Here is a 27,354-nt window from a genome sequence, read left to right as displayed (position 1 = left end):
AGTACAGAACTTCCCATAGGCAGGACTTCTGGGTCATGAAAAAGAAATTCTGTGGTGTCAGAGGTTGCATAAGGAAAATAGAGGAAGTCTAGTTTCATGGGAAGTGGGGCTCTGGGTGATGCAGCATGCCTGTGGACATTTTGCAAAACATTTTACTGTTATAGATGCTATTAAGAAGAGCTTGTATCAATTTTCTGGTTGCCTGCAGAAGTTTGTTCAGTCTCAAGCTTATAGCGTGTGTTAAATATTTGGTACATCCCAATAAGTAGCAGGTTGGCAAGAATGTGCTGCCTTTAACAATAGACCGATCCTAAGTCACTTTCTCTTTTAAGATTTTTTTTACCGTAATATTATAAAAGCTTGGCTGGTGTCTGTTGCTTGAATTCTACTAGTGAAGTTGATTACTTATTTCCTCCCTAACAAGAGATTCAACCTGACAAAATATTCAATAGCATGCTTTCGTAGACATGAGCATCAGGCAGTATTGTTTCCAAGCAAGGAATTCTAAGTTCTCTTCCTGCTTGTGCACTCCTTTTCCACCCAACATTCAAATTAATGGCTGAATTTACTTAGGCATAATGGGATCTGATAGAATATCTGTAACTCAGGGTTAAGCTGTGGGATCTTTGATCATCTCTGAGCTTGTAGGCTTTCTTGCCGATATTTAATTACCAAACTAGATGACATCATCAGTGCATTAGTGTTATCTAGTTTGGTAATGAAATGTCTTTAAGAAAACCCACCAAGCTCAGAAAACACCCAGGATCCATGAGATCTTTTTAAAAGTCCTTCTGTTTTGGGTTTTGAGTATTGCATATTATTTCTTCAAGAATGCTATTCTTTTTCAGCATTCTTCAGTCCTGTTTACAGTGGTTATTGAGTTTGGGAGGCGTCTAATTATGTAAGGCTGTTAAAGGAGAAATTAACTTCTCTGTATGTTTTTCTTTTTCAACAGATAAATGCAGAAGGAACACCAGAGGAAGTTTTTCTTGAGATATGCACTTCAGTCAATACTTTTCTGAAGGAATAGCATTACTTTCAGAATTTAATGTAATGGCAGTGCTGTAACACATACAAGAATACAGTGTTCTTTACAAATGCTGTTCAAAGCAATAGCTGCTGCCTTGAAAGATTAATGCATGTTGTAAACATTGTAAAAATCTTTGTAACTTAAATGGTACCGTAATGACACATGTGTACTGTATATGGCCTATGATAGTTTGCCGTTCACAGGTTTTAAAAAGCCAGCATGGTAAACAGCAGCTGAGTTTTATAGCACACACACATGCTTCTTTCACTACTACAAGACATACTATACAGTCAAGCACAGTATTTCCTGTCAGTAAAAGTGCTGTAACAGTGAATTTGCTGAACGCAAATCAATTTTTGAGGCTATTTAAGCTTGCTTTTTTTGTAGTTCTTGAACAGTCTGTTTTCTGTCATTATCTTTTACGAGAACATGTCTGCAATTAGGTTTGCAGTCATTTACAAACCAAATAGTGAATTGGAAGAGACTCACAAAAAGAAGCATGATATGCAATATATGAACCATCCGTGAAAGTATCCTATGTAGTTACGGTTTGAAAGATTTTTGATTTACAATGCTTACAGAGGGATATGTATGCAGAAAAGAAAAAAAAGTGCCAAATATTGCTTATATCTTTAAGATGGGTTGATTTAGAGCTAATAGTGGCAGTGTCTAAATATAAAAAATCCACACATTTCAAAAGACTACAGGCAATAATTGTCTCTAAATACTGATTGCTGTATATGTGACAACTACATATAGCAACTGTCAGGTTTAAATCCTTTAATTTATTGCTTGGCATGTAACATGATGGGAAATTTAAAATGTAAATGAGCAGTGTTCAATTCAGATTTCCACACGCTTTCCAAATGCATATACGCACACACACATACTTCTTGATGACTGAAATACTTAAGTTTTTTGGAATGTTGATCAAGAAACAAAAAATCTTAATAGTCTGTATAAGAAACTGCCTCCTTTTCTTTGGCTGTCCACTATCTCTTCTTGCATGCTAGAACAATTGCGTTATCAACAAGCAATTCAGCAAAATTTGTATTTTTCAACCTACTACTCTTGTATGAAAAGGTAATAAAAATAAAATATATGGACAAATGTTAAGGGTAATCAAATTTACTCTTTGTATTTAAGGCTTCTGCAAAACAAATAGGTATCCAATCCAAAACCACATAAAACATTTTCACTTAATTGGGTGTAGAGTTTTGAATTCCAAAAACTTTTATAGTTGTATGGTTATGAGCATTCCTTTCAGTTCTTTTAGATGACATTCTTCCACTAAGAAACAGGTGTGGTACAACTTTCAAAACAAGACAGTTGTATTCAAAGACAACATTTGACAGTAATCTCAAAAAATATCATTAACACTTAAAACTACAAATTTGAACTGCTTGACAAGAACCATATAAACATATAAAAGTTTGCACTTTGAGCAAGAACCCTAAAATCTCTACACTAAATAAAGGGAAATGGGAAACAAAAAAATTTTAAATTCAAAGGGCATTTGAAACTTTGCTGGAAATGTATCAAATCAATCTTTATTATGGTCATAGACCAGTATATGGAGGGTGGGGTACAGTCAATTGCTGACAATGTGTAATATATATGCAGTTTCTCACTTCTGGGAAGCAATGTATAGTCAGAAGTCTATCTTGAAAAACAGCTTTTAACAATGCAAATTTCAGAGACAATCATCTGCTTTTTCCAATATGAATTTAGGAGATCTGTAAAGCCATTATTTGGATAGGAAAACATGTTTTGAACAAACGAGAATGGAAGAATGAGAGAATTATAAAACAAGATAGTTTTCCTTATCATTTTGGCTTGGCACATAAATTTGCTTGGAATTATTGGGTTTACTCTGGAATCAGTTTTTGCCTTAAGGAACTCTGCAAAATGCTCTGAAGCTAAAATTTATGTCCCCAAATATCCTATTTCATGGAAAGACTACAAGATAGAGGTTAGAATGGCCCATTTTATTGAAAGTGGATTATTTTCCAAAAGGAAATGCTTTCCATGTTGGAAAGTTTTAATTTTGAAACATTTTTCACATCTCTAGAGGCTTGTTTATAGAAAAATCTAAATCCAGTATGATCACCTGAACCAACCTTCTATCTAAAGGATATAGAAAATGAGTACTTAGAACAAGCCCAATATGACAAATCTGGAATATGTTAACCAACCTAATACTGTATCAGAATGTAGCATCTGGGTGCAAAGAACTTATAATCGGATAATGTGAAATATATTTGCATTAGATACTCGTTTCCCAAAACATTAGTTTTGCTACCATTAATGAGAAAAGTGAAATACATCAGCTGTATGGTTTTATATTATATATATTCTGATTTATTAAATTTCTCAAGAATGAGATATGCTTACAGACGATGTCATTTAGAAATGATACTGCATCATCTATCCATTAAAAATGCTTCAACTCCTCTAACAGAAAGTGAGTACACCTAAACAAAATGTAAAAATTAACACTGAAATTAAACTCAAATTAATGCTGTTATCAAACGAGCCAGCCAACTCCTTGTTAGTTACTGCTGTAGTTTAATTTAAACACATATACTAAATTACTTCCAAAATTCAAGTTTTTTTTAAAACCGAATGGAAATCTAATACAGTTAAAATAAGTCGCGTTTCTGGATCACAACTTACACATGTTGAAATGATATATTAACTAAAAATATATATTAAATGCTACGAAGCTTTTTCAGTCATTGCTATTCTCCACCTAATAAAGCGTACCAAAATGCTTTCTTTATTTCATAAAGAGAATGGAGAAGGGGGGTGGATATGCAGAACAAGTAAATGGAAATAAGAATCGTTACACAGAAGTCTTGTGGGCATTTTTGAAATCATCTTCTTCCACATAATTGATTCCCTGTTTGTTTCAACAATGGAAAGAGCTTAGAAAAGAGCATTCCTTTGGCTGTGCAAATCTGCTCCCACACAAGTGGTGCGTCTGCGCGTTAGAGCATAGATAGGGTTGTGTACAGAATTTAGCGGACATGTTCAAATCAGGGTGCTGGAGCATTATCCTGGAAGAGGTGGCATAAAACAGCAAGTCAAAAGATGAAGTCGAGGCACCTCTTCTCTCTACGGCCAAATTGATATTTTAAATCGAAGGGTTGGTTCAAAAATCCACCCTTTTCAGAAAAAAGTCACTGTAAGCATTCTATATATAAACAGACGGTAGCCACATAGTTTATTTCTCACAGTTCTCCTGACAACTGAACATTATTTAAGAACAGACTGTATACACAGATAAGAAGAAACATACAAAATGTTTTAAATGATGCACAACAAAATCCAGCAGTATAAAAGAATGCATGTGAAGTCTTGCTCACTGTTCAGGCTAAATTTAATCACCTTGTTTAAATAGTAATAAAAATACAATCTTTCATGGACCTTGTGCATACTACAAAAAGAGGAAAATTATTACCATATATGATTTATATTAGGCAGTTTTCTTTGATGAGTTGCATTAACAACTCTAAATACAGAGGCAGAAGGCTGTGTATTCCATAAGAGTTAATGGTGGGGATTTAGAAACTTTACACAGTTACTACCACTGGCACTTCTCACCATAGTTTTGTACACAACACATGGTCATTTTATATAACATTACATTTAAAAATATATCTGCATGACAATTTTTATAATATTCACACACCATGAGCTGGTTAAGGAAGCAGTGCCACAGTTGCCTCCTGTAGTGCTTCACTCTCGGTAAATAAGTTTGTGGTAAAAAGGATAAAACAAAACAAAAAGGAGGTAAAAGAAACATCTACGTAATTAAGCAGCTCCAAGGCCTATCACGACCACCTCTGGGACAGTGATTGTTTTATGAGTACGTTCCTAGAAGCAAACACTGCCACAGGCTAAAACTTTGCTGAAAGAAGTCAGTTTTCTGTGCTGGAGACTATTTTCCACAACAAAACTGCAAACTACTAAACTGTTTCAATGTTAATTATTTCATCACCTGTTCATCGCATAATAGCCAAGTTCTTTAAGTCTCTGGAATTGACTACGTTTAACGTTTGCTTTCTTTTCTGGCCACACTTTTGTAACTCATCTCTTGGACTTTATTTATTTATTTATTTTTTAAAAAACTAATGGAGTGAAGAAAATCTGCCCGGTATAGCCACCTGCACACTAGGAATGTTCAACCTCTATTTAGTGATCTAGTAACAAGACGGGTCAGAGAGCTATATTTTGAGAAGGGCACCTGGGAAGCTCTCATGCAGTAGATGACATTCCTGGGAAAGTACATGTCTTTCCAAAGTGGGCACAGAATCAATGACTGTGTCCCTGTTGGTTTTCAGAAGTGACACTATGTTTCAGGTTGCACATCTACTTTCCTTGTCATCTATTGGCAGGAAAGTAGTTGGGGTCAAGATAATTATAGCTGTGGCCTTGGGACATGCAGTAGTCTCTATCTAAGAACATTTCTGCTCTGTAAATAGGCTCCAGTTGGTGATTTTCCTTGTGAATATCTGTTTCATGTAGACTGAAAGAAAAAGAAAAACGATTATTTGTGAAGCATGACACTGCTCATATTCTACTCACTATTTTAAACTGTTTTTCCAACATGAATATCTAACCATGGTGTTAATCACTTTTAGAAAAATAATATGCCTACTGTGGAAAAGAAGAAAGAAGCAGAGAGCCAATTTTTTAAAAAAGAAATTAAGACATGGGATAAGAAAAAGTCAGTGTCTAACTGTAATTATCCCCAATGTCACGAACTATACCAATGTTGGCGAACCTATGGCACACGTGCCAGAGGTGGCACGCGGAGCCATTTGTCAGGGCACGCGAGACACTGCCCTGTCAGCTGGCCAGCGCGCATGCGCGCGCTGGCCAGCTGAGTTCATCTTTTTAAAAACCATTTTTCATCCTCCCCAGGCTCCAGAGGCTTTATAAGAGCCTGGGGAGGGCGAAAAGAGCCTCCCCCGCCCTCCGAGAGGGCTTCCGGAGGCTTCAGGGACCGTCCGGAGGCTTCCCTGACGTCTTCGGAACGCTTAAAACTACCCTCCGAGCAAACCGGAAGTCACTTCCGGTTTGCTCGGAGGGTGGTTTTAAGCGTTCAGAAGGCTTCAGGGACCATCCGGATGCTTCCCTAACGCCTTTGGAGCGCTTAAAACGACCCTCCGAGCAACCCGGAAGTCACTTCTGGTTTGCTCGGAGGATCCTCCGGATGGTCCCTGAAGCCTCCGGTGGGCCTCTGGGGGGGGGCTCTTTTCGCCCTCCCCAGGCTCCTATAAAGCCTCTGGAGCCTGGGAAGGGCGAAAAAAGCATGTAAAAATGGGGGGGTCGCGCGTTGTGCGCGCATGTGCACTGGGGGATCGCGCATTGCATTATGGGTGCGGCACGCCAGCAAATGACCCCCCTGCACTCCCCCCACTTGTGGCACGCGAGCCAAAAAAGGTTCGCCATCGCTGAACTATACTTTTCCATACTTTTTTTATTCTTCAAACCCTCCTTGCTTTTTCCACGTCTGTGTACTTGCTTTGTACATTACTTTTTGTTTCTTTAAACTTCTCATCTCTTTATTTGAAGACCTCATCGACTTCATCTAACCACATCCAGCTTGGTCATTTCCTTCCTTTCAGCTTATTTCTTTTATGTATTTGTTTTTCACATTCATTTTCTTTTACTACCAACCACTTCAAAACGTTTCTTTTGTACCCGTTGCTCACTTCTGTATTTAATCCAAATTCATTTAAAACATTTAAAAATAAAGCCATGTAATGGTCAATGCTGGTCTTCAGGGCATGCTGCTTACCAGTCAGAACAAGAATCACAAAAATCCAAAGACAGTGCTGGCGGGCAGTCTTGGCAGTGCCACCGGACGCCTTGAATTGGATCAGTTCCACAGTTATCACACTGAAAAGAAATTTAGCAAAGTGATCTTAAGGCTTTCCCTCCAAAAATAAACAGCTTGCCAAATTAATAGTTTTACCGCATAGTTAATATTACTGCAAAATAAAATTATTCTCTTTTTAAGTTTCTCCCGCTTCTCAATATGACAAAGCAGCAATCTACAAGCCTATGTCAATATTTCAAACTTGGTTCTCAAGCAGTTTCTTTGCTTTGCATCTTCTCAGCTTTTCCAATTGTTTTCTCTCACACAATTGTTCTGCCTCCTCCAACTAAACTGCTCCTCTTTTCATTCCCCTGCAATTTCCTATATTTTACTCTACTGTGCTACAAATTTGCTTTCATCTCCCCCATTCCTCCTGTATTAAATTCACTTAATGACTAAGAAAGGGGGGGGGGAACCACGTTTCCATTATCTTCTAATTTAAGGTTCACTGAGAGTGGCAAGTTATTTCAGATCCAAATTAGATTATCACTGTGATGTAAGCAAACAGCAAATTCTTTTCTCTGATTTTCAGATATCCATATTATCAAAGACAAAAAAACTTCATGGGGAATCTAAGAAGTTCAATTAGCCATCATGGCTAAGAGCCAGGAATGATGAGAGATTTTGCCTAATAAATCAGAAGCTATTGAATTGGGGAGGTAGACAAAGCAAATTACCTAATTTAAAAAAACAACAACATACCACTAATTTCCAAGCAATGACGCTCAGGTGTAACATCACTTTTCAGAAATTTTAAAAGGAAGACTTCTCTAAGTACTGCTTACGATGTTCAAGGTGATAATTTTATAAGAAGGATTGTTCAGAAGGCCTCGTGATTTCAGTAAGGTTTACTCCCAAACAGTTGGTAAGAGTCCAGACTTGAATATTTACAGTTTGATGATATAACATAACCAATAATTGTACGTGAGAAGTTTGGTGCTTTACACTTACAGACCTCAAATACATCTTCCATTAAAAGTAAAGGTAAAAGTTCCCCTCGCACATATGTACTAGTCATTCCCAACTCTAGGGGGCGGTGCTCATCTCCGTTTCAAAGCCGAAGAGTCAGTGCTGTCAAAAGACGTCTCTGTGGTCATGTGGCCGGCATGATTAAACGCCAAAGGCACACGGAACTCTGTTATCTTCCCACCAAAGGTGGTTCCAATTTTTCTTTTTGCATTTTTATATGCTTTCGAACCGCTAGGTTGGCAGAAGCTGGGAAAAGTAATGGGAGCTTACTCTGTTACGCGACGCTAGTGATTTGAACTGCCAAACTTTCTGATCAACAAGCTCAGCGTCTTAGCCACTGAGCCCCCACGTCCCTTACATCTTCCATTAGATCAGGGTAATCACCCAACTCTTTGAAGTTTTACTTACATTGCCTAGGAAACTTAATGCTGAACCCAGATTAGGATTTTACTTTCCAAGGAAACCATCACTCACATAACTGAGGAAATATGAGGCCTTTGGCATCTTTACCAACCTTAAAGCCAATGTGCTGGACAAAGCCACTTTCTGCATGCATTTGCTGCACTTTCTGCTTCCTCAGCTTTTTAAATTTCAGCAGCTCTTTATATTCTGGTAATTCACGATATGCTACAGGGATACTTTCTTCATCCTATTTCAGAGAAAGAGAGAATTGCAACTTTTAATTGCAAAGTTACAGAAAGAAGGATTAAGGTAAAAGAAACCACACCTCTTAAACAAACTCCAGAATAAATAGCAATCTATGATGTGATTACTGATATATTGGAAAATGGCTCAAGATAGTTTTAAAGTGTGCTAAAAATTCCAAAAGCATTAATTTGGGCTTTTTTCTTTAGTACCAAAGTTCCAAACAGTTCAGAATTAAATTGACCCAGAATTTTGAATACTATTGAAATACAACTTCTAGTATGAGAAATTTTAATGCAGCTTTATTTGATTTTTGCCATTTTATTGTTATAAACCAGAACATTGAAACATGCGATTTAATAGTGGAAGAACAAAATACCCAAAGACTTTGTAAAATGGCAAAAAATTTAATAAATTTTGACTTCTGAAGTGATTTGTCTTGTATGAATTTTATTCTATGAAAAAATAAAACCAGGAATTGTCTTATGCTTTCCTGTAATGAGGAAAGGGCCTAAGTGTGTGTGTATGGATCTTACAAAAAGCTGTCCACTATATCTCAGACAAATTAGAAGAGACTGGTTTCACCCTTTCCTGATCAGGTTTGACCTAGTAGAATGTATAAATCAGTCTGTTTGGGGCGCCCTCTGTTAATTTGAAAAAGGAATAGAGATAGCCCTCAACTTATGACTATAATTGAGCCCCAAAATTTATGTTGCTAAGCGAGACATTTGTTAAGTGAATTTTGCCCCCTTTTACGACCTTTCTTGCCACAGTTGTTAAGTGAATCATTGCAGCTGTTCAGTGAATCTGGCTTCCCTACTGACTTTGCAAAAGTCGCAAAAGGTTATCACATGCCCCTGGGGCACAGCAAACAGCCATAAATATGAACCAGTTGTCAAGCATCAACATTTTGATCACATGGCCAAGGGAATGTTACAATGATTGTTAAGTGTGAAAAATGGTCACAAGTCACTTTTTTTCTAGTGCTTTGTAACTTTCAATGGTCACTAAACGAATGATTGTAAATCAAGGAATATCTGCACTGTTTTAATTTTCTCTCCTTCAAATCTGAAACACCTGAGTTTCTATTGCACTAAACAGGTACAGGTGTTCATTGACCTTTTACTTATGCAAGCATTTCTGAGTCCTTTATATTAATTTATAGAGCTTTTACATAACATTATTTTTTAAATAATCTGTTTAAATGCAAAACCTACCGATGGTTCTTCCTCTGCTGCATTGGCCATGTGTCTGTGAAAGCAGGATCTATCGTCATCTTCATCCATAAACACAGGAGGTTCATGGGATGTCATGAAAGTTGAAGGCTTGAAGAGATGTTTATTCAAAGGATGTTGCCGTCTATTAGAGGACTGTAATAAATATAAGTATTTGTTTAAAGGTGGCATTATATATATTTTTTAATCTCACCGCTTCGAACAGGAAGCTTCACAAATTACTACCATACAGAGAGAAAAATATTTTTAATTTTCAGCTAAAGCTCTTCTTTTCACAGAAAAGCTCTTCTTTTCACAGAAGAAAACCAACATATTCTGCAACAATGTCTTTCAATACCTAATTGCCACAAGGAATCCCTTTTGGCATGATAGAAATGTCTAATCATTGGTTCTCCCCTCCTGCCAAAGAAAGACAGAGCTAATCAAACCCAGATTTTTACAGCTAAGCCTCATGTTTAAATCTTCCCAGTGTACCCTTTGCTCAAGATTAAGACATGATGTAATTTGAATTAGATAGAATCTTCCCCCAAAACAACCAACATATGACCATCAAATAGGAAGGCAGAATAAGATCTTACACTGGATTACACATGCTAGAACAGGTTAATTAATATGTAGCTTTGTTACCTCTACTGGGCAAAGAGAATGTTTACATTAAATGCCCCATTTTTTACTTTATATAGCATGTCTAGGGAGAGTGTGTGACCAATTTTAAAACTGACATATGAAATGAAGGGAAACCAACCAGTCAAACAGCACTAATGAAGTATTTCTATGAAGCTTCAAATGAATACCTGACAAATGAATGGAAAACAATATGACTTCTGGTAAGAGGAAGTTTAATGTGAAATGGCTTACATAAACACTGAGTTATTATATATATCATGAAAATACATGTTCTTATGAGTAGTTATTGTAAAATGTATAGTCTGCCCCACCACTTCTGAAAATAAGAGGGGTGGGAAAATTGTATTAACAGCTTTGTACAATAGATGTAAGCCCAGAGCATTTTGTGGATCGCCCACTTTCTGACATTGCCCAAATACATATGGAGATTATGAAAGAATGAAGGTAAAATAAATGTCTAAAGCTCATGAAAGTTTTGGTGGTTTTTTTTTAATTAAAAGGAATCAGCATGGATATTCTAATGGAATAGGTACAGATCATCCTTTAAACAAGTTCTCAGCTCTAAAATCATTTTTGGCTAAAACTGCTACTTCAAGAACAGAAGATCTTGTTTTCAGTGATACAATAAAAGGGTGTTACAATTATTAGTACCATGAAGGAAACTTTCACAACTGAATTATTGAAAAGGCCCAAGCTGGTGTATGGAAAGTATTGGGATTGAATTTTAGGCTTATCTGTATAAACTAAAGTTTCAATAAAGGAGAATATTTGTAGTTTAGGGTTGAAATTAGGGTTTTTGGTGATCTCTAAAATTTGTTGTTTTTATGCGACATTTATTACCTAAACTAGATAACATCAGTGCTAGTAAGGACAAGCAAGAGAAAGCTTTGGAATATAAACTGAGAGCAAACCCCACTCCTTACTAGCACTAATGATGTTACCTGATTTGAGTAATAAAACGTCTGTGTAAAAATCACCAAGCTCGGAGAGCCCCAAGGACCCCTCCCCTCAAATTAAAATTTCTTAATGACTAGTTTCAAAAGGTATCCATAAAAAGCCTTACATATTATGCCATGCCTAAATATAACATTGCTTTTAAAGGAAAACTGTCCTCTTCTTTAGCTACCCAAGTTCTAAAGTACGAGGCTTTGCAGCTTCTGTCATATCTGCATGAAGGTGGATGAAAGTGACTGATCTGTGCCAATATAAATCTGCCCGTAATGGTTATTCACAACAGTCTCTGTGGCAACCAGGACAGTTTATCTTTTTGTTATTATTCATTGTAAGTATATCTGAGATTTTATTTTGTTTGCTTGTTTCACTATTGGAAGCCATGTGCAGAGCAAGATAGCAAAGATGAGATGTCTACAAAAGAGGAATATTATTCCTCTTCCCTGTCATAGAACAATTGATGAAGAAACTCAAGCAAAAAAACCCCAAAACCTAGAAAGAAAGGGAGCGATACAAAGAGAAAACTGTTTGTTTTCTCCCCTGCGCTCCCCCTGCTTTTGGCATGGGAGCCAAAAAAGATTAGCCATCACTGCCCTATGCTTAGTTCCTGATAAAAATAATTTGTAAACCTCATCAATACTGTTTCATTCAAAAACCAGGATTAATGGTCAATTAACCTAATTGAATGGGATTTGGATAATCAGTTTCACCTGGTACCTTTTAAAACTATTTGCTATAGGTGTGCTCAAACCTCTTAGCTAAACAAAATGCCTTATACAATAACTGATGATTATTTAAAACAATGGCATTTAAATATGACTTTTTAAGCAGAGGTGAAGAAATATGATTTTTAAAGAATGAGAAAAAAATGTGAGCTGCATAAAAAGCTTTTAACAATACCTTTGATATCTGTTTAATGTCTGTTATAACATTTTTCTCAGCTAATCACAAATATTTTGGAAAATAAATTGTTCAGTTAGTCATTTTTTCCAAAATAGCATATTTAGCATCGGTTGTTTCCAAAGTGTAATTTGTACATTTCTGCCAGCAGCCTTCATAATGACATTCTGCCACATTGAATTGTCAACTCTACAGAAACATTTTGTACTTTAAATTTTAAAGAAACAGACAATATTGATTTAATTCCACTAATGCATAAAGTAACTTCATTATTACTAGGTACTACACATTGTTTCATAAATATTTCCTTGCCAGATTTCATATTCTGGCAGTTCTGCCATTGTTGATCCCATCAACAATGGCAGAGCTTCTAATGTACTAACAAGTTCTCAAAAATTAAGGGAGACAGTCAGATATGTATCTGCCTTGAAAGTAGACCATGTTGACGTATATAGCACAATCAAGCATCAGGAGTTTAGCATGGGAAACATTTCATGACTTTTGCATCATGTCATAAAATGTCTTATAATGTTTATATCATAAAATGTTTTATAACACTTGCCAAATTTCAATTCCACAAGTGTCATGAGTCCTGGATTTTTGACTCACTCTGTAAGTTAACCCATTTGAGGTATCTTGGTTCAAAAATTGTTGCTCTACAGATTAATCATTTTGCCTAGTTAAAGGTTATACACAAACATGAGAGTTTCAGTAATATGTAGTTGTTCACAATAGGTGTAAGCCCTAAGTATTCTCTGTGTGGTCTGCTTTCTGACAAAATTCACATGCTAGCAAAACGATAGGATAGTGCAATGAAGATTAACTCCTATACCAAGAAAAAGAAGCCAGATGTTCAAGTTGGCTTTAGAAAAGGCCAACAAATATGAAACATTATTGTTGATTCACAATGTATAATTGAAGAATACCAAAAAAAAAGGTGATTGTGTCAATCATGTCAAGTTGTGGAATGTGCTTAGAAAAATGGGAATTCCAGAACATCTCACTGTCCTTGTGAGCAACTTACATAAAAGTCAAGAAGCTACATGTCACGATGTTAAAAAGTTTGCTAGGCCTGAACTGCCTAAACTGACACTCAAGAGTTAAACTAAGAAAGCTTTATTGCGCAGGTCATAAAACAAAATGTTATCTGAAAGTGATTTATTGCGCACGCGTTACACATTCCAAAATTCTTTTCTTCTTTGTTTGGCTGCCAGCTTGGCAGACGTAGCTTTCATTATCAAAATGTAACCAATTAGTTATTTTCTGTTTCATTTACTTTTATTATTTTATTATTAAAGTTTGTTTATTAATTAGAATACTTTTAAAGACTTTTATTTTTCTCAATATCTCAAAAGATATGCGGAAGGGAATCAGCCACGGTCCATTGATCTCAGATTTCCCCAGGGCGTTTTTCCCCTGACACTACAGTATGGACAGAACATGGTGAATATGCTGGCTTCAGGTTGGCAAAAGAGTGAGACAAGTCTATATATTCTCTCCTTATTTGTTCAACCTATATGCGTTCTCTTTTCTCTCTCTCTCTCATTGCTTTTAATTTCTGTTGCAATTAATGACAACAGGCAACAATCAGCCTTAGAACTGACAATGAAGATATAAAAGTGGAAGATAGTTTATGCCTTTTAAGATCAACAATTAACAGTAAAAGAACAAGTAATCAAGAAACATTTTTCAAACCAGCACTTGGTAAAAGAACTATGAAGGCCTTGAAAAAGATATTCAAGTACAGCAATGTTTACACCTACAAAATGAGAATTGCTCATGCAACACTATTTCCTGTGACACTCTATGGAAGTCAGCTGGCTTCTGAAGGCAGGATGACCAGCATAGAAATGGGGGCGGGGGGCGGGGCAGACGACCAATTGACAATGGGGCCTTCAGCCAAAAAAATTAGGCACAGAATAGATTCATCAGATGGCAGACTGCTGCTATTGTTAAAACGCTGGTACATTAAAAAGTGTACCTTCAGTGCCATGCAATCCTCAAGGATGCAAAATAAAACAATAGCAATAGCATTTAGACTTATATACCACTTCACAGTGCTTTATAGCTCCCTCTAAGTGGTTATCAGAGTCAGCATATTGTCCTCAATAATGTGGGTTCTCATTTTACTGACTTCGGAAGGATGGAAAATTGAATCAACCTCGAGCCGGTGAGGATTGAATCCCTAGCAGTCAGCAGTATTAGCCTGCAATACCGCATTCTAACCATTTTGGTTTTTTAGTATTCTGCCCCATACATCCCTGCGTCCAATTCGCTCGCACAGAGAGGGACTCCTCCAGGTGCCATCCACCAGACAGTGCCGAGGGGCGGCGCCTAGAAGTAGAGCCTTCTCTGTGGCGGGCCCAGCCCTGTGGAATGACCTCCCTCCGGATATTAGGACTACCTCTGACCTCCGCTCCTTCCGTGTAAAGCTCAAGACCTACCTATTCCAAGTAGCTGGCCTGGCTCAACCATAATCTGACCATATCGCTCCTGACGGGTTTTTTATTTTTGTAATTTATTTAGGGGACTTTTTAATATTGCGATTTTAATTGTTTTTATCCATCTGCCCACCTCCTCCTTGTATATGTCTATATTATATGTATGTTTTGTCTATATTTGTATTTTTATGTGTTTTATTGTACGCCGCCCCGAGTCCTTCGGGAGAGGGTGCGGCTAAGAAATAAATATTATTACTATTATTATTATTATTATTATTATTATTATTATTATTATTATTATTATTATTATTATTATTATTGTGCTGCCACAGCTCATGGTTAAAATCTTCCCAATGCACACACACAAACCCACAAGGTGCAGCACAAGAAAAGTTAAAATTACAATAGGTTCTCATTTTAGGAAACCATTTCTGAGAAGGAAGCTAAGACATTTGAAAAAATGATTATTAAAAAATAATTGGTTGATATACAGGCATGGAGGTGCCTGTATATGGAGGTGCTCCTACCAAAAATGTTTAGTTGTTGAAAGTTCTGACCACGTAAGCTCAATTACCCATATGTATAATACTAAAAAACCAAAATGGAAAAAAGCAGGTTGTGTACCCATGCTCTATTCACTTAAAAATATGCTAACTGTAATGCAAGAAAATTTGGCTCTCACATAAGAAGCCTGGAATCAAAGAAAAAAAAGACCTGAAAACTATGATTGGCAAAAGAATGTGAATATTGATGTATCACTAAATTAAGGTAAAGTGCACTTTTGCACCACTGTTCACATTCAACAATCTTTATTCATATGTAAGAAGATGGGAGTTCAGTTCCTAACATGGGCATATTGAATGATGATATGCAGTCTACTTAAACACAAGTAAAACAATTTGCACAGAGGCTGTGGTTTTTGATTTTGCAAACATCCAGTTGGACCCAATCTGAGAATCTGTTTCAACTCAGATTTAGAAAATTGCCTATATTTAATTTAGGGTCCAAATTTTATATTTTCCTTGGGAACCCTCTTATTATGGACTGAAGGACAGTAAATCTTAGAAATTAATCCAACATTTTGTGATTTTACCTTTTTAGAGTATAAATACAAGTTTGGTGTTCTGCCTGGAACCGGAATACCAGCTTTAGTCAGCTTTATGAAATATTTCTGCACTCTGCTGGCAACCTAAAGACAGAGGAAAACATCTATTAGTAACTATTTAAAAATATAATTCTTGAACATAAATAATTATGTACGCCAAGACTTAATTAAGAAAAATAAACATGAGTGACTCCTTCTACTACCAAGCTGTTTTCTATATTATGAAAAGACAAGAGCAATGTACTCTTCTCCATTCAGAAAGACTCTCTAGTCTAATCTTCAAATCCCTCATCAAAACCAACTTCATTAAAAGTTTCCTGAATTTTCAATTAGGATATATTATTTTTCCTAGTGTATTTAGAATAAAGATGGCTTTTCCATATTTAGAATGTAATCTGAACTAAAATATATTAAATTTGTTTAATATATCCTATTTTCCCATCCAGTTACATCTTAAAATGATAGTTCTCCAGCATTACCTCTGATTAGCAAGTAGATTAGCAAAGCAGTCTACTACAGAATAGCAGAGTGGTATGTGTTATAGAAACTGTCCCTTATGAAGTAATGTCTTCTGATATAGATTGGGTTTTTAAAAATATACATTCTTATTTCACTAATTCATTTTTCTTTTTAATATTTAATGAGGCTACTAAGGGAGGTCATTTGTCAGTATGGGACCATAGATCTTTGTCCTTTGGTCAATCAAGTGAGGCTGTCAAGGTTCTGTCCCAGTGTTTGGAGGTTGTGAAGATAAGGATGGGAACAGTCTTTGACTCAACCTTGCCAAACTGGGTAGTTTTGGATTTTGGGTCCTCTGGATCCCAGAATGGGAAGCTTTCTATCTTTGTTTATAAATAGGATTGAACTCCCCTGGTCAAACTTAAAGCACAAATTGAGGGTCCTCCTGGAGTGCCAGTTCCTGCTTGAAGAGCAGGTGGCAGCTGTGGCAGAAAGATAATTGCACAAATTTGTCTTGTATGCAAGACATATGCCCTAGTCACTTCCCGTCTAGATTATTACATATGCTATACATGGGGTTGTCCTTGAAAGCCACCTGAAAGCAACAAATGGGCAAAAATTTGTTGCGCCCTGGGTAATTATGGGCATGTGCCCATGTAACATCACTAGGAAGCAAAGTAAATTGGCTTCCTTTAAGCTTTTGGATGTTCAAGGTGCTGGATACTATCTATAAAGCCCTACATGGCACCAGATTTATTTGCAGAACTGCCTCTACCCAATGATATCTGCCTCTCCCACACATTGTAACAGGTAGGCACACTTCTTAAAAACAACGCCATTTGTTGAGACTCAGAAGGTATGCCTTTCGCATTTTGGCATCTGCCTTATAGAATGATCCCTACCTCCACACCTGATTTGTATGTGGCTGACCTCAAACTTGTTGGCCTTCAGAAAGGCATCAAAAAACTTGGCCTTTGTCTCAGGCTTTGGGGCTGGAATGAGGTAAAGGAAAGCCATGGAAAGCCATCTATTGTATTTTAACTATATTTCCTTAGAACAAACACAATTGTTTCTTTTAAAAACCTGCTTTACCAAATAAAAGAAACTATTTATTAGTTGTCTAAAAAATAGCATAATGCAGCTCATTACCTGCTTTGCAGTTCTATTACCCAAGTCATCTGCAATTTTTTGCCATCGCCGAGATTCTACTTCTTCTGGAGGATACTTCAAAAGTAATTGTTCAAGTTTTTTCTGAAATGGTAAACAATGATAGTTGCCAATACAATTTGATTCTCACAAAAAAGAATTCTAGTCATCTTTAAATGAAGTTGGGGAGAGGAAAGAACATAGACAGAATAGAAAAACAAGATCAATACTATATGATAATCTCACTTTAAAATAACAGTTATTGCAATACCTGTTCTTCTACTGTCCACAGCTGATTAAAAGATTCAGGTTTGGTCTCATCACAAAGTCGTCCTCTTATCATCTGCTGAAATACAGTACATAACAAGAAAGGAATTTAAATAATATGCATAACTGAATTTCAGTCAAATAAAAAAGGCTGTCTGAAGGAAAGTGTGAAGGAAAATACTTTCTAGCTTGTATTGTTGAGCAGGGAATGGTAAATTGCTAGAAAGTTGCATTCCTTGCTTTTCAAGCAGAAAAACCTGGCTTCATTTATTGACCAAAAAAGGAAGAATAACAGAGCTGCAAACAGTTAATTCACTCCTAGCAAAACTAAAGACCATGCAGAGATAAAAGCATATACTGACTTAACCATCGCCTACTGACCTAGTTGGAAGTGGATACTGTGGCTTTGACAATAAGGCATAGTAGCATTTGTCTATAAGAAGTTTAAGAATAATTTGATCAAACAGAAAAGGCTAAAGATCTTTCCAATAAATTATCTACATTTTTCAAAGAGCTGCTTTGGAAAATATGGGCAATACTTTAGTTCTGTTCATATTTACTTGTGGACGGTTGTTTGTTGAAGATTCTGGGCAATCACTAAAAGGCAAAACAGAGTATGAAGTAGCCTCTCCCTCCTTTCTGGAATCCAAAGGGCTTTTTGGTCTTGTAGGTAAACCTACAAAAATAAAAAAGAATCAATATTTAATTTAATTTAATTTAAATTTAAATTAAAAAAATTAAATTAAATTTTCTTCTGTAAAGCATAATAATTTTATACTTACCTTTATCAAAAATAAGCTTGGCTCGTCTACTGTTACGCTTTCGGTTTCTGAATTCTCTTTCAAAATTCCCAAGGCTTGTGGTATATTGGTCCCAGGATATCTCTGGCAGCTTGACAACCCTTTGTGGAAATGGAAGCCCTACATCAACCTGACAGGGGAAAAAATGAAACATTTACAGAGAAAAAAACCAAGTAATATGATATAAAATTACATATACTGGGACTAATATTAAGGTAATGCCAGATCTCGAGCTCTGTATTACCATACTGCCACACATTTAAAGAATTATTTCAAGAGTAATAAAAACACAGTAAATAAAATATAGAAGATGCAGAAAATGATGGCTCATGAAACAGATCATATTTAAAATTGTTATAGGTAGATGCTTAAAATTTCATCACCATTTGTTGTCTTTTTCCATTAAATTATTTGCTCACTAAGATTCTGAACAATTATATCCTGAGAGGTTACAGAGACCAAAAAATAGACACAAAAAAAGCTAAAGCTGAACAAAGTTCAATATATATAGATAAGATATCACATCCCTTTAAGTACATTCACTTTATTATTGTACTTTAATAATAAAATAAATTCCACAAAATCAATAATCTGATGATAAAATTACCCAGTGACATATTCAGATGCTATTTCCCAGTGATGTAATGAAGCAAGAACATTGGTGCAATACTGAATACAAGAAATACTGAAAACAGAAAAGAACTGCAAATAAAGGTGCCACCATTATTCATCTAATTTCATGAACAAATGACTAATTCAATTTTAAATAAACACAGCTTTGTAGAAATGATTTTAGAACAATAGATTGAAGGGCTCCTCTGCAGAGATCACCTACTCTCTTATTATTACTATTTACTCTCACTGTCTGCAGGAGATGAAGTATCAGTTATCAAACATCGCTTATGAGAAGATTCCCATTGCTATACCTTCTTCTGAAGACTTTCCACAAATCCAATGGAATCTTTCAGTGCTTCTCTCTGATGTCTGCCTAAACTCTCAAGATCTTGGACTGCTTGAGTTCGCTGAGCCTCGAGTACTGCAATCGTTTGTAACAGTCTCTGATAACTACAGAGATAAAGGGAAACAGCTCACTATAGACTTCTATGCGCAAGCAAACCAAAGTGGGAGTAGAAATGAAAGCAAAAACAAAACCTTAGCACCCAGCACATTTATCTGAAAGAATCAAGCAAAAAAAAAAAAAATAACAGAACCATGAACATTACAAGTATTTTTTTAAAAAAAGTCAGAAATTCTTTTAATATTCAACAATAGTAATGCAAGCAACATTTTTGAAAATCAATAAAACAAATGTTGTAGATACAAAAAAAAATCCCTAGATGCTGCATAGAATAACCTTTTTGTAACTTCAGATTAAGTTTCTAGCTACCAACTGTACCACCAAAAAAAAAAAAAAAAAACCCCACGCTGCCACTAAACGACTCCAATACCCTGAATCAACATCAGTCTGATATCTACGTAATGGAAAAGTGAAACCAATGTATTTATAAATATTGCTTAAGAAGATTTAAAACTTCATTGCATACCTTCTAAAAATGCTTCAAGAACGAAATGCATATATCATCTCTGAAGGTTTGGGTTACAACTCCAATATAAAAAGAGCAAGATGAACATTGTAATTCATAAACAACTAGACAGGACCAAGTTGGGGGAGGAGTATTAAACTACTTTACTCTCCGATGTCTATATCATTTTAAATACCCAGGAAACTAGGTAACTCAGATGTGAAGAATGAAAACTTTTTAAGATCAATCCAAATTTTGAATGCACAAAACACTGCTCTGCAATTAAAAACAAAGCCAAAATATAAACACTCAACAGTAAAGAAACAAATTACTTAAGATTTTGAAGCCGAACATATTATTTCAATATATCACTATTTCCTAAAAGATGGCAACTGAGGCAAGCTTCCTTGGAGGCAGAATTCTGCAAGTGCACATTTAGAAAGACATCTCTATAAATTAATATAAAAACCTGTAATTGGATCAGGTCAGTCAAAGGTTTAATTCTAGAGAGTACGGAAATAACTATTTTAGACCACATTCTAATGCTCTGTCGAAGAAAATAATTTTACCAATAGAAGAGAGTATTTATAGCTCAGGGTTGAACTTTGAGATTCCTGGTGATCTCTAAACTTGGTTATTCTCTTGTAAACATTTACAAACCCCACTCCCTTTTGGCACTGATGATGTTATCTAGTTAAGTAATGAAACATTTGCAAGAGAACAACCAAGCTCAAAGACGACCAAGGACCGCACAGTAATTTTAGCTCAACTTCCAGTTACATAAAATATTAATAAATGTATTTTAAGCTCCATAATCAAATGGCTTGTTTCTGGGTGGCAAAAAAGTTATTTTAAAGAGTTTAGGGCTTTTCTTACATTTAATTAATATTTATTGGTATTCTATATGAAAATTAACATTCCAGTGAATGTTTTCAACCTTCAAGCTTTCTGTCTTTCACACATAAATACTGTCCTAAAGAAGAAAACTATTGTACACATGTTGCCACAAATAAACATAGTATAATGCTACTTTAGTTATAAATGGATCTGCTAGGATTTCTTTAGTTGTTTAGGAGTAGAGCAGTATGCACTCATATAATGAAGAACCAGATACTATCCAGATTTGAAGTGTTTAGAATCAGTGACTGTATCAGCAATATGAGTACAATTCAAGCAACACATCATATTCTTGCCCATCACATACAACATAAAATTGATTTGTATAACCTGAAATCATGAATATCTTGGGTTTGTTGACCGATACGCTTAATTGAATACATGGCAGTATTTCTTCACTGCAATTGAAGATATGCATACTGGGTGTATAATCATGCTGGGCCACATGTCTTTGGGCTCCCTTTACTAAGAGATGAGCACCGGCCCCTTGAGTCAGACATGACTGGACAGGGGAAACCTTTACCTTTTTATATTCTCAAAGGAAACCACAATAGAGAGTTACATTTCCAGACAAAACCTGAGAACAAAATATGCACAATTTTGAACTGATTATAAATTATAGGGCTTTTATGGTGAGTTAGAGAAAGTGCCTTATGATGAAGAAATACTTCATATCACATAGAAGTTCCAATGCTGCTATTATTAGATGATTATATTTTTAAAAATTTGCATAAATTTTTCATTCTTCATCAGATTTACAGGTACAGAGATGAACACAAACTTGTCAAAGTAAACAGCCTCAGATAATGAATTCTACTCAGAAATTAATTAAACAGATGTGTAATTCATCAGAAAAAATATTGTGGAACTTAAAACAAAAATTTGATATTACTATCTACTAAAATTTGATATTACTATCTGCTACTAATTTCATAAAGACATCAGCCAGGATATACAATAAAAATTATGCATTAACACAAGAATCTTCAAACATAGACATCAGCTTATAACATAACCTAACAATAAATACTGTTCAATGACAAATTGCAAAAGGCAATATTTTCAATTTCTTTTGGAACTCTTTTTTTCAAATTGTTATACTGCACACATACTTCATACAACACCAAGTTACCTTAAGGTAAGTTGGGTAGCCAATAAATGATACAAACAAAGAAACAAATAAAATACAACCCACTTCCTGACACTGATTGGATTTGTCTTTACCCTATCTGTTTTGAAATTGGAAAGTAACTTAAATAACAATATTTAATTATTATTTCTGCACTCTGAACCGTCAAAATAACTGCATCTCAATCTGTTAACATTCTGTAAGTTACATATATTATTGATGTAAGAAATCATTTTTCTGAAGATCTGCAATGAACTTTTTTGCAAATCTGGTGATAGTTCTAGCAGAGATTTTTCTCACCCAGATCTTGCTTCAGCAATTCCAAATAACTTCTGTTTCTCAGCCATACGTTTGCAGTTGGAACTGCTCAGTTCCAGTTTAAGATTGGATTTCTTTAAATAGTCTTTTTGTGCTTTGTAAGAGTATCTTCATTTTGAATGCTTGGCAGTTACTGAAGCATAAAGAGGTTCATTACTGTTGCAAGAAGACAACACTATTACAATCTGAGAAGTTGTAAAATCAGAATATTTTCTCACCTATGGAACTGTCTTCACAAAGCTAATTGAAGGCTAATGAATCAATCATCCTTTGGGGCTTTACTAAGAACTTCACAATTAAAAAAAGAGCAATGAATCAACTGAAAGAACACCCAAACTTCTACACCAGTTTTATTCACTGCTTCCTTATCTTAACATCTGTAAATTTAACATAAATAGTACATGCACATTCAAATTTACATAAAGATGTCATGCTCAACTTATGTTCGACAAAAAAGGATAAAGGTTGTGCTAACTTCAATTCAGTTAGGAATTCATTGAAATATATACAGCAGAGTACTCGAACTTTTTCATGCAACTATTTAATTAAAGGTATTACATGTTGCATTGCCTATTGCACAATGAAATCATCAACTTTTATGCTAAAACTTAAAGGCCCCAAAATAAACACTTTATTTAAAAATGTAAGTATCCTAGAGAAGCAATCCAAAATAAAAGTAAATATAAACTATAAAGTGGAGCACGCGTTGTGGAAATGATTTTGAAAAAGTGCATTTGATCCCACATGTTTGTTTAAAAAAACTGTTGTTTTATAGGTTTTCAAACTGCTTCCAGATAGCCAAATCTTTTTTTTTTCCAGGATTGCTTAGAATCCTGAAGAACAAGAAGCTTTGAAATAGTTGCCGTGCTCATGTAGGCTTCAGGGATTATCTTTAATCATAAAATTATTTTTCTTCTGCAATATGGAACAAAATTCTGCAATTCAAATATGATACAAACATAACATACAATCAATCTACATTGTAAAACTATACACAAAATGTAAAAAAAAACCCCTAAGCTACACTAAGAGTAGTATTGAATACTTTTACTGCGTATCCTCCAAAATAAGATCCAATCAGAAAATAAGCCCTAGCATGATTTTTCAGGATGCTCGTAATATAAATCCTATCCCAAAAATAAGCCTAAGATCGTCAGCCGGACAGATGCATTTAGTACCGTATTTCCCCGAAAATAAGACCAAACCAGAAAATAAGCCCTAATGCGTCTTTTGATGCAAAAATTAATATAAGACCCGGTCTTCTTTTCAGGGAAACATGGCATATTTTATTTTCCCAGGTAATGTTCTTTTCTCAATTAACTGACACTCTGACTCCCTTATGTAAATATTTAAAGAATGTGCCAGACTGCCCATGCATCAATATTTGTTATCAGATTTCTCTTCCAAGTATGTTCTTTGTTATTTTAATTTTCTTTCATAACAAAATAGAAATCCTGAAAAGAATGCTAATAGTAAACCAGAAAAAAGCACATTTGTATTTCTTCATATTACTTTGAAATCTGAATCAGATCTATAATGAACCTTTCCTTATTTAAATAACAAATGGTGACTTTTTCTAGCTATTTTTCTCTGTCAAAATTCCCTAGAAACCAGGAAAGATGTTACAATTCAAAATGGAATATAGTATGTGACCAAAATGTATGAATTTATTCTAATGCTGAATTACAATTTAAAAGATGTAAAAAAACTAAACACAAACTCTTTGGAAATTCTAAAGTGTGGACATACTATGGCACCTCAAGTATTGTTGAACTCTCATCATCCACAAAAACTGAGGCAAGAGATTAATCCCAGAACTCAAATCGCCACATACTGCCACATTCTAGAGTAAAGACATGTCACATATGCCAAGTTTTCATCTATAATTTCATACTCCTTTATTATTTTCAGTTTATAAATGTTGGAATCCAAAGAAACTGCAGATCAACAAGTTTATCTTCATTTGTTCAAATTGATACATTTTCACAATATTTTATTAAAAAGAACTGCAAACTGTTACTATAAATGGGGCAGATCCTTATGCAACAGCTGTTTATGTACCATATATAGGCAGTTCCAATTTATGACTATAATCAAGCCCAGAATTGCAGCTGTAAATCATGCTGGTCACTAAGCAGGTTGCCACTTGACCACGCTTGATTTTATGACTTTTTGTGGTGGTCATTAAAGAAACGCTGTGGTTGCTAAACAAATGCCACAGTTGTTAAGTACATTTTAGCCAAAAGGCATTTCCCCCCAGAAATCAGCACCAATCGCAAAAAAAGGTTGTTAAATTATTTATTTATTGTGTCTGCTGCCCATCTCACTGCTGAAGCGATTCTGCGTGGCTTACAAAATAATAAAAAGATAATGTTAAGAAAAACCATGGTCACATGTTCGGAGGCGGCAAATGGCTGTAAACGTGGGCCAGTTGTGAAACAGCCAAAATATAATCATGTGGCTTCAGGTGGTGATAAAATGTCAAAACCAGGTCATAAACAGTTCTTGAGGGAAGACCATCGTAACTTTGAATTGTCTTACGTGACTGCTCATAAGCCTATACTTGTAGTCTCAAACTGCCTGAATCACAGGTAAGATACAGTCCATTTCCTAAAGTATTTCCTTAAATACATATTAGTATTTAATTTCCCTGAAAATTATTCTTGCATATTCTACTGTGAAATCGCATATTATGAGCATATAGTTTATCTGGTAAATTTAAAAAATCCAGGTAAAATCTGCTAAAATCCAAGTTACCGCAAAATGTAATTCAAAAGTGTCTAAAAGAAAAGGTTATATGGAGATCAAAAGTTAACCAATAGTAATGTAGGATGCACATGCATAGCTCATATTTGTTCAGAAGCATGGCTTATCAGGAAGAAGCAAGTCTCTTGTGTACACTATTTGATCATCTGACTTCTCTCTACCTGACAGCCTAAGCAAGTAATCAAACTCAGATGGTTATGTTTATAGTTTGTTTTGTGTTATATATAAACATAAGCTTCTGGTTTGTTCAAAAATTCAAAGCAAAAACTGATCTATTATTCCAACTTGCTTAGACATGATAAGATAGAATTCTAAATAAATGCAGTTAATCATAATCAGGTAAACAGAATTATAATGTTCTTGATTCTATAACCCCAATTCCCAGGTTTTCAATTTCTTTTATCTTCCTCTTTCCTATTGTTTTAGAAAAAAATGCACCGCGCCACCGCACTGATTTTACACTATAATTTACCTCAGACTAATTCAAAGTTAGAAATGTGATATAAAATTAATATGGTATAAAATATTGGAAAAGGAATTGAGACATATCTGCAGCAAGTGCAAAAAAGCAACAGAGTACAATTCCTCATAGCAATTAGACCGTACGTGGTAGTGCGCTCAAGTACCTAATTTTAATGAATTTCCATGAAATAAATTTAATTATTTCATGAAATTTAAATTGATTTCTGGCCTATAGAAGTAATTCCAGAGAAGATTTACCAGAAAAAAGGAGGTAGAATGGGGGGGGGGGGAAGAAATTGCATATTTGAAATTATCCTAAAAGGAAAATATAGTATCAAATCAATGCTGTTGACATTTACCAATAATTGCAGATTTCATACAATTTTTCATCTATGTTCTTCTCAAGGATCAGAAATTAGATGGTTTGTTGATTTGGTCATTGAAAGAACTATTATTTTTCTTCTCAAGCATTTAACAGTTTTCTGCAAATCAGCCACAGCTGTGATATTCTTGTACCTATGAACAATAAACACTCATCTGCTTTCAAGTGTGCTGAAAATATATTCAAATAATATAATCAATTTATGCAAGTCCAAGACAACTTTTCAAATGGTTTAAATATGAAACCAGTCTTCAATTTTAGTTGCCGGTTCAGCAAGCGCCAAATGAAACTGCTTGACTAAATTGTGAATTTCTTTTTAGAAAAAGAGTTATGCATGCAATTTATCAACATTTTATCAATTTATCTATTACAGTAGTAATGGCACACACACACAAAAAGCAGGCTTTCACTTGGAAATAAAAGCAGTACATGGTTTTCACAAAGTGGTTAACTAAATCTTAAATTAAACTTGAAATTCAAACCATCATAAATTTTTTAAAATCTACAGAATATGCTAGGTTAAAATCACAAGCCAAAAATGTTTCAGATTTGAAAAGATAAAATCAATATGCAATATAAAAACATATATTTTATATAAAACACATGTTTTTGAAATAATACTGAAATACTTCCCTAAATGATATTGTTCTAAACATTAAAAAACAATCTGCATCTTTCCTTTACAAAGCCAGGACAATTCAAACAAATGCACAAATTTTCAAACAAATTTACAGCCTGAAAGGTAAAAAAAGTGATTTACAGCATGATGTTTTAGGATGTTCACTTCAATATCAAAATGAATTTCTGTTTTTAAAATCAATCACTCACCAGCCCTCTGGTGAGTGGATCTCTCAGCTGAAAACTGTTGCCTTATCTATTTAAAATCTTGTAGGCTGCTAAATAGTAGTAACAACATATATAAGAATAATTATAACTTTAAACATATCTGAATGACAGAATTCAATATAAATTTGTTTCTTGCTAGATAAATAGGGTCTTGGATTACATATGTAAAACTGCAGAATTAAACTGGTACTATCAGAAATTCTAAAAATCTTTTTGCCTTTCCTAACATACAGAGTAGTCCCAAAGATGAGAGCTTGTTTTGGAGGTTCTAGCAGGGGAGCGCAGCTATCGTATACCCTTGACCGAAGATCGGTACACTCCTTCTATCTGGGATGGTCATCCTCTTCCACCGAGCGTGCAGCTTTGGGAGGGACACACATGGAGCGGTGAGGAAAGGGACACCCGCCTAGCCAGCCAGATCAGCTGAATCATCCCTGGTAATCAATGGGGTGACAGATGTCGCAGCCAGATCGCCCACACATCCAAAGATGAGAGTGTGAGTGTTAATAGCCACATCCACTTTTTACTAACACACTGATGTCAAGGGGAGCGTGAGTGTTACTAAT

General features: G+C 35.1%; 2 protein-coding genes across 9 annotated transcripts in view; one reads left to right on the top strand and one right to left on the bottom strand.

Annotated features, from left to right (window-relative positions):
- Nucleotides 1-5,153, top strand: part of AK5 (adenylate kinase 5) — a 141,833-nt gene extending 136,680 nt beyond the window's left edge. For all 3 annotated transcript variants that reach the window (XM_081949011.1, XM_081949010.1, XM_081949012.1), the window contains one exon: nt 956-5,153. In XM_081949011.1, the coding sequence (XP_081805137.1) occupies nt 956-1,030 (75 nt within the window). In that variant the 3' untranslated portion in view covers nt 1,031-5,153. The remainder of the gene's footprint in view (nt 1-955) is intronic.
- Nucleotides 4,225-27,354, bottom strand: part of ZZZ3 (zinc finger ZZ-type containing 3) — a 48,770-nt gene continuing 25,640 nt past the window's right edge. For 5 of the 6 annotated variants that reach the window (XM_081949004.1, XM_081949008.1, XM_081949005.1 and 2 more), the window contains exons 4-13: nt 19,392-19,530; nt 18,448-18,595; nt 18,226-18,341; nt 17,670-17,744; nt 17,402-17,503; nt 15,782-15,877; nt 9,752-9,904; nt 8,404-8,538; nt 6,840-6,940; nt 4,225-5,561 (exon numbers count right to left, since the gene is read on the bottom strand). In XM_081949004.1, the coding sequence (XP_081805130.1) occupies nt 5,417-5,561; nt 6,840-6,940; nt 8,404-8,538; nt 9,752-9,904; nt 15,782-15,877; nt 17,402-17,503; nt 17,670-17,744; nt 18,226-18,341; nt 18,448-18,595; nt 19,392-19,530 (1,210 nt within the window). In that variant the 3' untranslated portion in view covers nt 4,225-5,416. The remainder of the gene's footprint in view (nt 5,562-6,839; nt 6,941-8,403; nt 8,539-9,751; nt 9,905-15,781; nt 15,878-17,401; nt 17,504-17,669; nt 17,745-18,225; nt 18,342-18,447; nt 18,596-19,391; nt 19,531-27,354) is intronic. The other variant, XM_081949009.1, reaches the window with a different exon arrangement.

This window comes from Natrix helvetica (genome assembly GCF_964273705.1).
Source record: "Natrix helvetica genome assembly, chromosome: 3".
NCBI lineage: Eukaryota > Metazoa > Chordata > Lepidosauria > Squamata > Natricidae > Natrix > Natrix helvetica.
Note: the sequence above shows the minus strand (reverse complement) of the source record. Positions and strands in the feature narration are given on the sequence as shown.